The sequence below is a fragment of the Carassius carassius genome, chromosome 22, assembly GCF_963082965.1.
Source record: "Carassius carassius chromosome 22, fCarCar2.1, whole genome shotgun sequence".
NCBI classification, from domain to species: Eukaryota; Metazoa; Chordata; class Actinopteri; order Cypriniformes; family Cyprinidae; genus Carassius; species Carassius carassius.
Window position 1 is genome coordinate 5,191,154 of NC_081776.1, and position 17,720 is coordinate 5,208,873.

General features: G+C 35.4%; 2 protein-coding genes across 2 annotated transcripts; one reads left to right on the forward strand and one right to left on the reverse strand.

Moving 5' to 3' along the window:
• Positions 1-407: 407 nt before the first annotated feature.
• pnpla3 (patatin-like phospholipase domain containing 3) lies at positions 408-6,404 on the reverse strand. Its single transcript, XM_059504931.1, has 9 exons — positions 6,138-6,404; positions 5,160-5,392; positions 4,417-4,482; positions 3,111-3,320; positions 2,527-2,587; positions 2,216-2,416; positions 1,986-2,118; positions 1,590-1,697; positions 408-1,079 (listed from the first exon to the last, which is right to left on the reverse strand). Exons 1-9 carry the CDS (start codon positions 6,322-6,324, stop codon positions 812-814), a joined length of 1,467 nt encoding a protein of 488 aa, XP_059360914.1. The 5' UTR covers positions 6,325-6,404; the 3' UTR covers positions 408-811.
• Positions 6,405-7,299: 895 nt separating this feature from the next.
• LOC132098766 (sulfotransferase 4A1-like) lies at positions 7,300-15,536 on the forward strand. The gene is made up of 7 exons (XM_059504933.1): positions 7,300-7,608; positions 10,629-10,759; positions 10,876-10,956; positions 11,488-11,614; positions 11,717-11,811; positions 13,291-13,429; positions 14,577-15,536. The coding sequence occupies exons 1-7, from the start codon at positions 7,440-7,442 to the stop codon at positions 14,687-14,689; spliced, it is 855 nt and encodes a 284-aa protein (XP_059360916.1). The 5' UTR covers positions 7,300-7,439; the 3' UTR covers positions 14,690-15,536.
• Positions 15,537-17,720: the final 2,184 nt, after the last annotated feature.

The following is a 17,720-nucleotide window of genomic DNA, read 5'->3' on the forward strand; positions in this document are numbered from 1 at the left end:
CGCATTTATTTATTTAAATTAAATAATAAACAGTGTCCTTTAATGGTTCGTTGTTGCTTCCGTCAATATCTTTGATACTGAAATGATGATGCAGTCGAACATTTTTACATTAAATCACTAAAAATAAAACTGTTGTATGTCTACTTAACTGTAACGGACCACATTCTGAGTTTGTAGCACACAATGACAAAGCTTTTCCATGCATACAAATATATAATTATCTAGATACTATATATAAATATATAGTATCCTCAGTTGTTAGATACAACAGAAGTACATTATATCATGTACTTACATGTTTTATAATTTTTTCAGTATAATTTTTCTGTGAAAAGTTCACTATTTGGCAAGGAAGTGCTGTGATGAGGTGTGAATGGACAAAAAAAACAATCTATAAAGCATGGTACTATATGAAATCAAAAGCAAGTTTTAATGGGCTCAGACTCTTTATTGGATTGTACACCTTTGTGGCATTAACTTGTGTGGCTCATGTCAGTCAAGTATTTTGAGGTTTTTGAGAAGTATTAGCACCAATTGTAAAGTAAACTCTAACATACAAACAGTGTCCACATCAGCAAAACACAAGGTACAGGCTGACGCAAAAGATCAAACACATCTTTGGTTCTGAATGGAGAAGAAAGGCACATTTGGATAATGTCCAAAATGTCACAGGAGGGGTGTTTGAAGGACATGTGTATTTACTCTTAACGCTGGATTCCAGGGGGTTAAACTAACCAAGCTCTTTCTCTACCTGCCTAAATTGGCAGCATGATATCAACGACCAGAGGAATCAGGCACAGCATATATTGTATTAAGCTGAAAAGGTCCTGCATTGGTCCATTTGCTTCTCATGATTACTTTGTGCGCCAACAAAAAAGCACATCTGCCTAGGGGAGGTGCCGGTGTCGATAGGACTGTCCAGTGAGTCGACAGAAGCTGCACTGAAGTCACCTGGATAAGTCCAGTTGCAACTATCAAGGTTGCTGGCAGAATGAGGTATGTGTTCATTGCAGTTTGCGACAGGCATCTGTAAATCTACCACTGGCGGCTCACTCATACATCTTCTCAAGGGGGCACCGCTGCACAATAAAGGAGAAGGCATTCAAGACATTTTGATCTTGGCTGTTTTACGGAAAATCATTGCTCTCCTTTTGCTTATTACACACTAGATATAACATATCTTTCATGTATCTATGTCAAACAGTAAACTAATAAACTTGGAATTGATTCAAATTTCAGATTGCTGTGTAATATCATCTAGATTTTCAGCATTCATTTATATTGTTAGTGCCGTCAGAATGAGAGTTCGAACAGCTGATCTGAGCATATTCAGATGATGGGAATGCTTGTGGATGATTGTGATGTTTTATCAGCTGTTTGGACTCTCATTCTGACGGCACCCATTCACTGGAGAGGATCCATTTGGTGAGCAAGTGATGTAATGCTAAATTTCTCCAAATCTGTTCAGACGGATTAACAAACTCATCAACAACTTGAATGGCCTGAGAGAGAGTATATTTTCAGAATATTTTCATTTTAGTTAACTATTCCTTTAATAGTCGTCTCAAATGATTCCTGTGAGATTTTACCTGCTCATCTCGGACACGGCACCTTTCCATGCCTGTCTATAAACACCGCCTGCTACCTCAGCAAGCCAGCGCACATCTGCAGGGACTTCTGGGATCCATTCCCAAAACCTTTCAAACACAAACAATGCTGAAATTAAAAACTCATACATATACCACATTGTGGCATCCACATAAGAAGTTCAAAAGAACAGCATTTATTTGAAATATTTTGTAACATCATAAATGTCTTTACTGTCACCTTTGAACAATTTAATGCAACCTTGCTAAACGGAAGGATTAAAAATAACATTTAAAAATATTACTGACCCCAAACTTTTAAATGGTAGTGTATTAAAAGTGCAATTAATAGAATAATTCTGTCATTCTGATGAGCAAATGTTGAATGATGATATTGACCGCTGTGCTGCAGAGTACACTGACTCCACTGGCAGCGTGTACGGCATCAGCATGTAGGACGCCACACGCATTGGCAGCAAACCAGTCACCTGTGCCAGCAGACCGTGCTTTTCTCTGCAGGCGTCGCAAAAAACTGCAAACACATGCACATAGTAGAGTATGAAAAATAGTCACAATATACAGTGCATTAATCAGCTTTAAAAGTACAACTTTTTTAAGTATAACTCTACCTTTCTTAATGGGGGTTGGCAGGTTATTGACAAGCTGCTCATCTAACCACCAGTGGTGTTTTCTCAAAAGGCGGAGTCTCCGCAGCACCCACTCTTTTCTGGTTTCCATCTTGACTGGATTCCTGGTGCATGGGCTGCAGCAGGTGGGCGTGGTCTGAATCAGAGCCATGTCTGCTCTTGGACATGCCGCCTGTAGCAAATCTATAAAGAGACAGGACCGTTATCTTCTAAACCACAGCACATATCACATTTGGCAGAACGCATGAATGAACATTAGAGATAAAGTGACACGAAAGATAAAAAGTGTTCACTGTTTTCCTGGAGAAATCGGAGGGCATCTTTATATCCACTTTGACACATTTCTGCCAGCACCTGCCAATCACATGCACAGACATTTAAATGATAGATATGATTTAATTAGTTATTGTGTTGTGCTGGCCTTCCTGGTCAGAAATGGCTGGCCTTATAAAAATCCCTTATTATGCTATATTATCAGCAAATTTTGCATTCAATCTTTTTGTTCTTTCTGTCAGCACAGGTTTGTATGTCTTCTTGGAAAACTGATAGCTCATATGCCTCAGTGATCTGAGCTTATGCACCTCAGATTTTGAGTGAAAAAAGCATTATTTGTGGACAATTTTGGCAATGTTCACACACAAACTGAGGTACATTAGGTCAGATCAGTGAAACATATTATATGACTGGAAAAGATCATGACTGATACACAACATGAGGGTTAAACGATGCTTAGATAATTATGAACATGAGTGACTCCATGCAGACTCCAGCAGAATAAAGACAGTGATTGTGTAAATGCACTGCAGCTCATGCATACCACTCTTACTTCACTTACTTGAGGCATGTGAATGTGTGTGTGTGTGTTTGGTGTTCTTACTTTAGGCTCTGGGGGAAACAAAGCTTTACTCAGTCTGTACATGTTGTCTAGATTGACTTGTATGCTGGTGTTTGTGAAACGCAGTTCGTGGAAGCTGGTTGAATTGTCTTTCGGACAGATGTCACTCTCTCCTGAGAATGGAGAAACGGTGATGGTGTTTTTCAGCTCGGACTGGGGCAGATTATCACTGATCCCACCATCCACATAACGCTGATGAGAAAGAAAAAGTAAGACATGTGTCCTTTTAAGTTTCACTGATCGCTAAGAATAAAGTAAAAACTATATTATTAAAATTATACTATATGATTATATATATATTTTTTAAAACTATCTATCTATTCTTTTAAGCGTAGGTTTTCAAAAGCAAACAGTTTTTTTATTAATAAAAGAGCTACAAGACCCACCTTTTTCATTTGTCATTTTTAAATATTACATTTATAATACTATTTATAATTTATAACCACACATCCATCTTAGACCATCCAAATAGCTAGCCTGACTGCAGTACTTTCTTGATCCCTGATGGGAATGTATTGTTTGTAAAGAGTCACTTGGGATTTGCAGGCTATTGCAAATGACAGAGTGGCTCAGCTGAGAGTGGGCTGAGTTAGGACTGACCAGCAGTAAGTGGTGGTGTGATCAGACCAAAAGACTTGCATAACAGCTTTTATTTGTCCTTTTAAAAGGTCAACTTCACAGCCAAACTCTCCTCAATGAATCACTTTTAGACACAGCTTAATCAAAGTTTTGATAGATTCATTAATCTGGGTGAATTTTTCAATGCAAGTCATGATTAGTAACTGGAAAGTGTATGAATACAGTATCATCTGCATTACCAGAAAAAAAGTTGAGGAACGTAAAGAAACTATTATTTCATGTAGTAACCAAATAATGAACAGCACTGGGTTGTAAGTGGTAATACAAACAGAGCTGAACCTTTATTTGAACTGTTTGGCCTCTCAGCTATTTCTATACTGTACACCGATGTCTCCTCCCCTTTCTAAAGAACAAGTACACAATGTACAGGCTTAGGGAATGAAGGTGGGTTTATTCAGACACACTGAGTAACTGTAACTGCAAAACCATAAGCATATTTAATTCTCTTATTGAGGCCAGTGTTAGTTCAGTGTGCCCCAGTGACTGAATACTTTGAAGTAAGTGCAATGAACTCTTGTTGCAATGTCCTAATTTTCCCATGTGAAATAAATCCAACTTTCCAGCTGTGTCTACTCATACAATGCCCCTTGGATTGGCTCAGGTTAAAAAATGACATCACATCAATGAAGTTATGAACTTTAATACTTACCACACCACGGAAGGCAGGAGGGATTAAACCACAATATACAGGAATGAAACAGCTGCAAATAAGAGCCTGGAAATGAAGAAATAAATATAAAGTGAAAACAGAAAAATTTATTTTAGTATTTTTTTATATAGCATTACATTTTTATTAATATTTAATATTATTTAGTTATTAGTAACTCTTTAGTAAATTATTAGTATTTATTATATATTTTTAATTTTTATTTTTATTTTAGTTTATCTTTGAGCTATGTATATTTTGTTACGTGCTTTTGTCATTTTATATTACTTTTAAAAAATATTTCTATTTAGCTTTCATTTTTTATTCTTTTTATTTCAGTACTTAAACTAAAACACATTTTAATTCACTTCTAATTTTCATCATTTTCATATCAAGTTTTTTTGTTCATTGAATATGTTTTATTTGATTTTATTTCTGGCTTATTTTTAATTAACAAAACACTATTTTCAATAGATTATTTTTAATAAATGATTTAGTCAACAACAACACTGAGCTAAAGCAAACAGTAAATCTGCTGGTATTTTAAATAGCAAATTTAAAAAACAATTTACCTAATTTTTAAGGTACATTTATCAGAAGATAGAGAGTTAGTGTGATATGTCATGTTATGGCCCCAATAAATCATGTTCATGTAGATAAAAGGTATATAAAAGTGAGTTATCAGAGTAATATAAAGTGGTGACCTCAAATTCTGAGTTGTTTCTTTGGTAACGCAATGCTCTAACCTGGATGAGTTCATCTTTGGAGCTGAAGTCTGACACCAGAGCGTTTTGCCCGTCCATGACACGTGTGAGGGACACACACAGACGACCAGAGGCCAGCATGTGTGCATTGGATGGCAGGTCGCGATACAGGCCTCCACGTATCACCTTGACTATGTTGAATGTTGGGTGGAAAGGGCCCAGATTACGCTTCCGTGCCTCCTTGGCAACACCGATGACGCCTTCACAACATTTCTCTACATCAGTGGAAAGAAACAGACACAAATAATGAATAATGCAATACACAGGTAATACTGAAAAGAGATTTTTTTTCATCTTTGCTCTTGATAATTCAGAATCTCTGAACCTGTAATAAACCAACCAAATATTGATTAGAGTCTGACTCAGCTTTTTTAGTTCAGATCCTAAATGAAAGTGAAAGAATGAAGTCATGGAAATATCACACAGACACAAACACAAACAACACAAACAACACAGTTCAGAGTTCTTTGATAATACAATAAGAAAAACCCAACTCAACTATAAAATGAATGCACATAGCATAGTTCAAATATTTTGAGCTTGAAAAAAAAAGTTGACATGAAAAATGAGGTCGTTTCATTTTAATTTGAATATGTTTTTGTATGTATTTTTCAGAATAATAAATAGATGACTATAACAGGACAACAGTAAACATTTCTCTATATATAAATATGTATATGTGTATATTATATAAATATTTGTGTGTGTGTGTGTGTGTGTGTGTGTGTGTGCATTTTGTTACCTTTAAACCATGTATTGAGTATCGATATTTAACCACCACCCTAAATAAGTAACTTTCAAATAGTCACCAAAATGCCGAAATGCTCTAGAAAACCACAATCACCAGAAGCTAAAGAAGAATGAATCAAAAACCCAGTTAGCTGCGTACAAAGATAGAACGTTTAAGTACCACGGGGTGAGTTCTTTTAGGCAGGGACGACCATGGGGTCATCTTCATACCTAAACATGCCTCGGTAGTGAGCACGGAGGCAGTGAGAGCCCCTGCGGAGGCTCCGTAGATCTTGGTAGCCCCGCGGATGAGATACGGTGCTTGCTCCAGGAAACAGCTCGCGACACCGATGTGATAGATCCCTAAAAACCCGCATCCAGCGAACGAGAGATTCCACCCACCCTTTAAATCAAACATGACTGCTGCAAAATCTCAGGCTGCTCCTGCAGTAACTATCATATCTTCTGTAAAGGCGTTTGCCTGTCAGTTGTGAGTTTTGCTCTCACGTCTGACAGCACGGGAGCCAATAGGAATCAACGAGAAATGTTGTTAACAAATTCCTGAATAGGCGGGGCTATATATATATATATATATATATATATATATATATATATATATATATATATATATATATATATATATATTGTTTACCGTTGTCATGTGGTAAGTGTTACTTTTCTCAACATTCATCGAGACAGCCCAATCACAATATTGTGACATTTAAAACAATTAAAAATGTAATTTAACGTTTTTCGAACAGATTATTTATAATTCAAATATAAATACTTGTAATGATATCTATTTCAACAATTATATTTCTTACAGTGAAATGTCTCCAGTGTGGTAAAAAAAAATCTCCCTAAGATTTGAATGCAACTCAGTGAATGCTTTTCTTACTATTCCAAGTTATTTGTGTTTATGTAACACTATAATTTTATATTATTTTTTAACAAACATAAGTTTGCATTATATAAACGCTAAAATATAGGCTTACACACACATAAAAAAAAGACTTGCATATTATTGGCCTTCTGTTGGTTTTGATTGCTTCTATTTTCTTCATTTCTAAGTCGCTTTGGATAAAAGTGTTTGCTAAGTTACTAAATGTAAATGTAATTTTATTGTAATAATAGACTACTACTATATTTAAGTGTACATCCACAATTTGATAATTAAAATTTAAAGGCAATATCATGGTTATGAGAAAGCAGACAAACGTGATAAACGTGATAAACTTCCTCACTCAGTAACCACATTTTTATAGTTTTACTTTTAGACCCGTGTTGTTTATTTACATAAGCGATGAACAGCTGGCCTGCTGGAGGAACCGCCCCGACGATTGGTGCTGATGCTGAGAGAATCCCATTACATCATCTCTCCTCCACCTGATTGGCTGAAGGGCAAGGCGCACGCAAAGCGGCACATCTTTGCCAAACAATCAGGGCTGGTGGATATCGAATGCGTCCTCTTCTCCACAGATTTCTTTAAAAAGAAATCCCTTCAAGCATTTCGTGTTGTTCTCGTTTGAAAGGATGGCGGAAAGCGAGGTGGACACGCCGAGCACCCCGATTGAATACGAGAGCAAATACTTCGAGTATCATGGAGTTCGACTCCCTCCTTTCTGCAGGGGCAAGATGGACGAGATCGCCAACTTTTCGTTAAGAAGTAGCGACATATGGATCATTACATACCCCAAATCAGGTATTAAAATACACGCGTTAGAATCCAGCTTACACATGCATGCTTTTCCTTTACAGAGGATGCAGTTATTGGAGGTGTTTACCAAGATAAAGTATCATCCGAGACCTTTGCGTCACTGCACGTCACTTTTTGTGCATATTTATTTTTAGACAGTGTGCTTTGTGCCAAAGCATATTTCAGATAGCTTGTGAATATCATAAAGAATAAAAACAAACATATTTATATGCATATTTATATTGTCTGTTTGCTTAGTAAAATAGCACTTATTAAATTCTACACACATAAATATGTGTTTGCTTGAACAACAGCCTGGATGACACTGGCAATATTATTAGTTTCAAATAAGATCCAAATATAATAGATCATATGAAACCAGCCTGGCCCACCTTATCATATCTGGTCCACCCCATCTTGTATCTGAGCCAGGCCTGTATGAGTTTGATTTAAAAAATAAGGTGAAAAGTTGCTTATTTTAGAGATTGTGTGATCTTTGGTCGATAAAAATGAAAAATCAAAACTGGGTGTGATTGTATTGTGTGTAGATGTGAAATTAACAATAAAGCAAGGTGAAATGTCTGCCATGCACATGCTCATTCACTGCAGAGGCGCTGTTTCCTATTAGGATGTATTACTCCCTCTCCCACTCATGCTTGTTGCTTTGTTGATTTACTTGTGTAATAAGTCAGCTGAAAACTAATGTATGTTACAGATTTCTTTTGTTTGTTTATTTGTTTGTTTCATGCAATGAAAAATGCAATTAAGCTGGAGAGTTCATATGCATTATAGAGCTCTTATTGCTTTCTCTGCTTGCAATTGAGAAGCCAAAAAGAAAACACTTTATAGTAAGGTTCCATTAGTTTACTTTAGTTAACTACAGGAATGGATTAACATTGCATACATAATTAACAATGCATATTAACTAAGGCCTTTCAACATGTAGATGAGTTTGTTTCTTCATTGGAACAGATTTAGAGAAATGTTGCATTCCATCACTTACTGACCAATGGATCCTCTTCAGTGAATGGGTGCCATCATAATGAAAGTCCAAACAGCTGATAAGTCCAATCACTGCAGAGGACCATTGTGAGCAAGTGATTTTCTTCAAATCTGTTCTGATGAATAAACAAACTCATCTACATCTTGAATGGCCTGACGATGAGTAAATTTAAAGCAATTTTTTCTTCTTTTAACATTAGTTAATAAAAATATGACTGTTCATTGTTCGTTCATTTCAGCTCAGGTCCTTTAAATAATGTAAACCGATTTGTTTAATTTTAGTAATGTATTAGTATATGTTGAAATTAACATGGACTGAGATTAATAAATGCTTTAGAAATTATTTGTCATTGATAATGTTAAGTAATGTTAACAAATGGAACCTTTTTGTAAAGTTTTACTAAGAAAACCATTACAGGCCTGTCAACAACATTGGTTCAGTCAAAGTGTATCTAAATGGATGCAGTTGTTTATATAATATGATACACATACAGCTGTGCAGTTATAAAGAGAAGAACTGAGATAGACAGACAGCAGTATAGTAAGAATGATAGCACGAGGGTCTGAAATTGCTTGGCTTTGCAGAGGATGTTGTGTCGCACCAGCATCAGTGTAATTGAGTTCGGAGCGCCGAGGGAAGGCCGAGCTCTGCTGAGTGTTACACACTGAAATGTGTGTCTCCCGTGGGCCGTGATGGATGACAGGTCAATAGAGTCACACGTTGCACTGACATTCGAATTGGCAGAGTAAACAGACATTGCCTTGTTGATAGTTATGACGGGAATGAAAGAGTCAAACATTACAGGCTTCTTGATATTTCTCAGGTATCTTATAATATGATTAAGCTCAGTTTTTTCCACATTAAATATTTTAACCTGTTGGAACAAAATGGTATTTCAGTAAATTTCTATATTTTTAATATATAAATTTGAAATAAATAAAGTTTGAGTTTGTAAAATAACTTTTCACTTTATGTGGCTTCATTTTGTTTTCATTTTGTCATGTGACACTGCTGCTGTGTTTTCTTGGAAAGGAAAAAAGAAATTGTTGCAAATCAACCACGTTCTCCCACTTTCATAACTAGTGTCAGGAAACTGATAAAAAATGGATTTATAAACTCATAAAAGGTCATCATCTACAGAAAGATAGATGTTTGTTATGTACTTAAAATACTACATTTGTTCAAGATCTTTAAAGTAGCTAACACAAGACTGTTTGCATTATTCTAGGAATCAGTGCAGCAATCATATCTTTTCTTACAGTATTAAATCTAACTTTAAGGGTGAATCCTGGTTGGTTTATTTTTGTATAGGTATGTCTGTGTATGTTGTTCATGTAAAAGCATGCAGAAGCATGTTTTTGAATCATTCATGATTTTTCTGTCTCCAGTCATTGACATTTCAGTGTATATGATTTTCTTCAAGAAAAACAATGGTAAAAAATATTTACCATTTAAAGAATTTAGCTTATTCTGACATTGCATAACCTAACCAAATTGTATACCAATAGATGTATATAGATGTATATAGATCAAATGAATGGCTGTAAGATCCTTTGATGGAGAACATCAACTGGCTAGAGGCCCTCAAGTCATTTGAAGTTGATACCTCTGCCATAGGAGATGTTATGTTATATGGTTAAATAAAATGATAACGATAAAAATATATTTTTCAGTTATGTACTATTTCATTATGAATATATATATTTGAGAATAACTTGATTGTCCATTTATGAGGGTCCATCAGAGGGTTTAATTCATGCTTATGTATGCTTTCAAGCCAGCCAAGAGTAAACAAAACTGCTGAATGAAAGAGTGAAAAGAGTGAAAGAGGCACGTTAGGATAATTTCAAGGTCATGCTTGTATTATGCTTTTGTTTTGTGCTCCTGAAAACTCCTCATGTAGTCAACAAATAAGAGATCTGCTGAACTGGCAAATCTTTGTTTGCAGCTGGCAAAGTCATCTTTTTACCATTTTTAACAATACATCCATAACCACTTTGCTTTCTTCCTCTCATGCATGTAGGTACGAGTTTGTTACAGGAGGTGGTGTATCTTGTGAGTCAGGGTGTGGACCCAGATGAGATCGGGCTCATGAATATTGATGAGCAGCTTCCTGTGTTGGAATATCCACAGCCGGGATTGGAGATTATCCAGGTGTTTACTCTCTCACACACACATATTTACCGAACCAGTGGCCTTCAGCATGGGAATAAGAAGTCGTTTTCCTCTGACTTCTTGGAATGGTAAAGTTGAGTTTTGTGTTTCTGCAGGAGCTGACATCACCTCGTCTGATCAAAAGCCACCTGCCGTATCGTTTCATGCCTACAGCGATGCACAATGGAGAAGGCAAGGTCAGCTGGAAAACACAATTCAACATATTAATCATGACTTCCAATTGTCCATTTAGGACAATTAATGCAACTGACTTCCAGTATATTCATCACAATTGACAGTAGAGACAATTATAATGTAACAAAATACTTTCAAATAAATGGTATTCTTTAAACCTGAAAAAATAATTGCATATAATTGCAAAATAATTGAATTGCAGTTTCCACAAAAATATTGATAATAACAAGAAATGATTCTTGAGCACCAAATATCAACATATTTAAATGATTTTTAAGGATTATGTGATACTGAAGACTAGTGATGACTGCAGACCATTTAAAATATATTATTATAGAAAAGAACATTAAAATAGAAAACACTTATTTCAAATTTAGAATTACTATTTTTTATCAAAAAATGCAGCCTTTGTGGGCATAAGAATAGTATAGAAATGCATCATTGATTTTATTTGACTTTTCTTTTCACTCTGCTTAAGATGTGAACTGGTATGAATGTGCCTTTACACAAACTTATCAATGCATGTCCTCTAGGTGATCTATATGGCCAGGAACCCTAAAGACCTGGTTGTGTCCTACTACCAGTTTCATCGCTCTTTACGAACCATGAGCTACCGGGGTACATTCCAGGAGTTCTGCAGGCGATTCATGAACGATAAGTGTGAGTGAGACACATAACATATTTGCTCAAAAGGAAAGTGTACTAGAATGCACATTTTGTCTAATCTGTCTTTGTTCTGGTCCTGCTTGTGTGTCCCTGTAGTGGGATATGGCTCCTGGTTTGAGCATGTTCAGGAGTTCTGGGAGCATCGCATGGACTCGAATGTTCTCTTCTTGAAGTATGAGGATATGTACAAGGTACTGCCTGCATTGACACACACACACACACACACACACACACACACACACACACACACACACACACACACACACACAAATGGTTTTATTATACATGTAATTGTCTTTATACCATATAAACTATAATTTCTATCCCCTTACCCTAACCATTACATTATTTCAATTTTTTAATTTTACACTAAAAATTCCCTCTGCTTTAATTCAGTTTCCTGTAAACTAATGCAGAGATGATCTCCAACGCATTGCATAATGTGTTCTGCTTCATATACTCGATAATATAGAATACAGTCATGTATAGTATTTTGAACATCCTTTTCCAATCACTGTCTCCACACATCCACTATTTGTCCATGTACTATTAGTACAAAGAGGCCCATGCCAATTAATTTAGCTTTATTTATGTATTAAGGACAACAGATCCTGGAAATTGTGATAGTATGTTATGTAATCTTATGTATTGATAGCAGAAGGGAATCACTGATAGTCGGGCTGCTTAAGTTTCCATATCTTTATGGAGTAATGTGATTGAGAGCAGGAAAGCACAAACAGTGACACACTGCATGTGACAGAGGCATAACCTCTGATGTAATAGACTAGTGTATAGAAACAAAACATATAGATAGTGCACCATGTTCCAGTTGTCTATAGTTCATGACACAGATAGAGCCTATATGCTAAACATAAGTATGTTATATAAAACTAAGTTAATACACAATGTTTTACAGTTTTTAAAAAACTGTTGTCCCTTAATTTTCAGATTCAACAAACCTAAATAAAAGTATATAAATATATAAATAAAAAGTTAAATACATATAAAGTAAATGTTTGGTTATTAAATTTGTTAAAGAATTGGGCATTATTTATTAAATTGCTATTATTGATTAAACGTTATAAATAATAAACTAAAAAAAAACATAAAATAAAACTATAAGCAAACGTTGTTGGTATTCCCAACTTTATCAACACTTATTTGAAATAATTTTCTCTCACATTATATGATAAACAACAACAACAAAAAAATGAATAAAATATGCATTGTGCTTTCTTAGTTTTGTTTGTATGAACTATTTTTATATGCAGTTATTTAAATATATTCAATAATCGAATTAATTTATTTCACTTTAATTAATTGAAGTGATTGATTATTGAAATAAATAACTTATTTAAATAGTGTGTATCAGTGCAACTGATCTAACAGAAAATATTCAGACGCACATTCTTGAATTGGTTGCTTTGCATAATTTACTATTAGCAATTTAAAGTTTTTTTAATACAGAGCATTTGGTAGGGAAAAAAAGTCACCTGCACCTTGAGGTCCCTGAAGTAATTTAAAAGCTGAAGATAATTATGTAAGCTAATGATGTTTTCATGTATTCATCTGTGTGAGACCGAGGCGTGAGTCATGATTACATAACCAAAAGATTGTCATTCTCTCTTTCTCTGCACCTTTCCTACTGCCTGTAATTTTCCTCTCTGGAGGATCTGGGAACCCTGGTGGAGCAGCTGGCTCGCTTTCTTGGCATCACGTGTGATAAAGTCCAGCTGGAGAGCATGGTGGAGAGCTGTAACCAACTCATCGACCAGTGCTGCAACTCCGAGGCCTTGTCCATCTGCCGGGGTAAGGGGCGACAGACAGTCTCTGCATGTTCTGTTCCCTGAGCTAACATGACCCTAAGCACAGTGACCCTATACCTTATTTAGCATACCATTAGAGGAATTATAAAAATGGATTCCTGGAGATTTCTTCTTAAGATAAATCCTTAGTCTTTTTCTAGGAAGGAAAAGTGAGGAAAAGTGAACTTTAACACGTTTCACAAGCATGTACAGTATTTGTCTTCCAGACAGAAATCTAGCCCCTTGTATGACTGATGACTCCACATTTAGATAACTCTTATGTGGCTTATTGGTTTTACAAGGGAAGGATTGTTGGGCAGTGCCATCATGTGGTGAATATGTGTGGTGCAATCTCATTTCTGTTGCTATTTGATGTCTTTGTTCTATTATTTATTTTATTATTCAGTAAACCTTATGTGAATTTTTTTTTTTTTATTTTACATAAAAAAGAGGATTTGCAATTTATTTTAGATTATTTTATCATTTCTTTTTTGTTGGTTTCCTGTATCTTGCTCATTTTCCCTTTAGTGCATGGATTCTTGGCTTGGCATGATGCTGAATAATCTCACTACATACAGTAGGGACTTATTATATAAGTGTACATGAAGATAAACTGTGAACACTGAAGATGGAAAAAGTGTAAGAAAGGTGAGTCTTGTTGATGTCAAGTCTAAGGGATGTCCTGGATTCGATTGTCAAAATATCAAAAAAGCATACTTGTCAAATAAAATAAAATTATAAAATTAAATGCACTTCCAGAGGGTATTAAGCAGAAATGTGAAGCTTATATTTTTGTTGACACATAAAAAAAAAATATATATATATATATATATATATTATTATTATTAGGTAAAAAATAATATTATTTGAGCTGTAAATATTTCGAAATTTATATACTTTTTATATTATTTGGATGTATCTTATTGATGCAATTCCTGTAAGTGGTATCCTTAGTTGTATCATTTCACAAGTTCACCTGCCCATGAAGTCCTGTTAGTTAATGGCTGTCCTCGTAGGAGGCTCGAACCCGGGGCTTAGCTCAAGCTCTGAGTTATACGTTGTGAAGGGGGAATGAAAGAAATAGAGGAAAGATGGGGAGGTGGAGGGTTCCTTATGATAGTATCTACTAACTCTGGTTTCATCTGCTCCAGGTCGTGTTGGACTTTGGAAGGACATTTTCACTGTGTCCATGAATGAAAAGTTTGATGCAGTTTACCGACAGAAGATGGCAAAGTCTGACCTGACCTTTGACTTTATCCTGTGAGGGAGTGACACTGGACTATCCAGCCAATTTACCTGCAGTGCTAGATGTCACCTGATGGACATTCCCCATCCAGATTTGATCTTTCCATCGCTAATATCTCTTGCTCATCAATGCTTTCTGTAGTTCCTCAAAAGCTACTTCTTAGTCAGTAATAGAGGCCTTTTTTTCTCATGTGTATTTGTATAAACAGTGCATCAGCAGTGCTGGTCCAAAGTGTAAGCACAGTGCTTGTTGCGTTTGCACATTGTACAGAGCTACTCCATATCCCAAAGGCGCTTATGAAAAGTGTATTTATTAAAAATCAGAAATGAAAAATAATTTAGACTATATTCCATATGCTAATGCGCTTACGACAAACTCTCAGAGAAAGTCGTTGTCGTTTCTCAGGAGGATTCTTCATATCATTGGCTAATACATGCACCACATATGCAGTCATCCAATCACAGTTCAGGTTGTGAAAACCCGATCCTCACGATGAATGCTAATTGGCTCCTGGCCAAAAGAAGTGTGTGGAATGTAATTTCGCTTCTCCTAGTGGCTTCTAGACGCTTTGACCTATATTCCAGTATAGCTATTCATTAATACGTAGATATTTCACATTTTTAGTTACATTTACTCACATGTGCATCTATAATTTTTGAGTGTCTACATATTTGAATAAGTAAGAAACATCAGTGCAGGATCAGTCACATGAGCATACACAATCTCTGTGTAAAGGAATATGAAAGAAAACATTTTATTTAATTTAGATGCACATCATTATATATTGCATGAGAAGTGTTAATACCAGATATGAGTTTGTATTTCGTCATTATGTCTTGGTAAAAAGAATAAAAGATGCTTAAGGTGAACTCAAATACCAGCACTTATAACAAAGTGACTTATAACCTCACATATCCAACAATTGCTGTGTTTGGAATGGAATACTAGCATACTACATAGTATACTATTTCTAAAAATGGAATGTTCAGCAGGATGCATTATGCCAGTTACTAAATTTGTAAAATTCTACACTGTCACATGACCTCACGTTTAATTCAGAGAGAGGCAGTGGTGTCAGAAATTTAAATGGATACTTCATATTTTTTATCCAATTTTTATGTGGCAGTCTGATCAAATAAGAGACAATAAGATATTACATCTGGCTCATTTGCAACACTGAGGAGTAGCTGAGTGCATTGCATTGTGTGATTTCAGACTTTCTACTAAAAGTGTAAATTTTATTTATATAGTGTAATGTTACTTGCTGGTTCTTTGTAATTAATGACAAATTCACTAGCAATTTCTAAGTAAAAACTGATTCTAAACCCATTTTAAGCCCATTTCATAGTACATTTACATTTATTCATTTAACTGATGCTTTTATCCAAAGCGACTTACAATTGCTATATATGTCAGAGGTCGCACGCCTCTGGAGCAACTAGGGGTTAAGTGGCTTGCTCAGGGACACATTGGTGTCTCACAGTGGATTCGAACCCGGGTCTCCCACACCACAGGCATGCGTCTTATCCACTGCGCTAACACCACCCCATAACCGGATAATTAATGCATAAAGAAAATGGTATGTTTTTTTCAGAAATAGTAAGAGTATTATATATGCTATTTTGAACATTATTATTATTATTTTTTAATTATTGCAAAATAGTATTAATACACTGAAAAAAATGCATATTTTCACTCAGAAATTGCTAGTAAATTTGACAAAATTAAAAAGAAAAAGCAAGTAACAATTAATTAAATGTGAAATTTTAAATTAGAAATTTTGAAACAGTATTCTCTTGCAAAACATAATTGTTTTAATTACAACTTGTAGTATGCTAATATGCTATTCTGAAGTCAGGCAATGACTTGATTCAGGAAGAGAACTTCTGTTCAGACAGGAGAGAGGCTGTGATGTCCTAAAGCTCTGAAACCTCACGTCCAATCAGGAGGCTGCATCATCACAGTCACTGAACTCATTCCTCTACACCATTTTCTCTTTCTTCATGCTCACTATTATGCCTCTTTTTTTAGTAGCTAGTTCTTGCCTCTGGACACATTAGCCTGTTGCTCTGATTGTCTTTACTGTGTGGGACTCACAGAAACTCACATGCTTCTACCAACATGTATTAGTACTGCTCTCCTACACGGCCAGCCTACCCTGATTTAGTCCTGCTATGCTGTCTTATGTAGATTGATCCATGGTTTCTTTTCAGTTTTGCTTTCTGGTTTATTAATAAAGTGACATCTTTAGGCCTCGAGGTTTTGTGTTTTTGCTATTTAGTTTCTGGATCATGATAATGATGTTTATTAATTGATTCTTCCTCTTTATTCTTGCTTTAGCATGTAAATACAATGTATCAGAATTAAAGGCGGCTAATACAGCTTCTTAATTCTAAGATGCTGGATTAACAACAGTTGGAAACTGAAGTATACTGAGTACAAAGAGGTTTCTGAACAATCACAGATGGCACCAAAGGACAAGTGAAGTTCCTATGGCAACAAATCAGCGCCTCTGATATACATGTGTCCTTTAATCTGCCAGTCAGATATTAAAAATGAGACCTGTTTGCAATCTCATTCTGACGGCACCCATTCACTGCAGAGCATTCACTGGTGAGCAAGTGATGTGATGCTAAATGTCTGTTTTGATGAAGAAACAAACTCATTTGCACTTGTATGGCCTGAGGGAAAAATTTCAGCAAATTTTCAGTTTTGAGTGCACTACATTAACTTAAAGGAATAGTTCACCTCAAAATTAATGAATTAATCAATTATGAGTCACAAGCTAATCTTTAAAGGAAAAAAAATATATATAAAAAAATTGTATTTAATAATCTAAGTACTTAATAAGTTTCTTGTATCTTTCTTTATGCTTAAATTTCATTTGGTGCATTCTGTAATGAACTCCCTGCAGTGAGTGTCTGCTGTCCACTGAGTTCATCATTTCTCAGACATCGTCTTCTCAAACATACCGGATTAAAACATTTTAATAAATCACACAGCATATATTTGCAAAGGAGCACAATGCTCATTCACTAATGTCTAATAA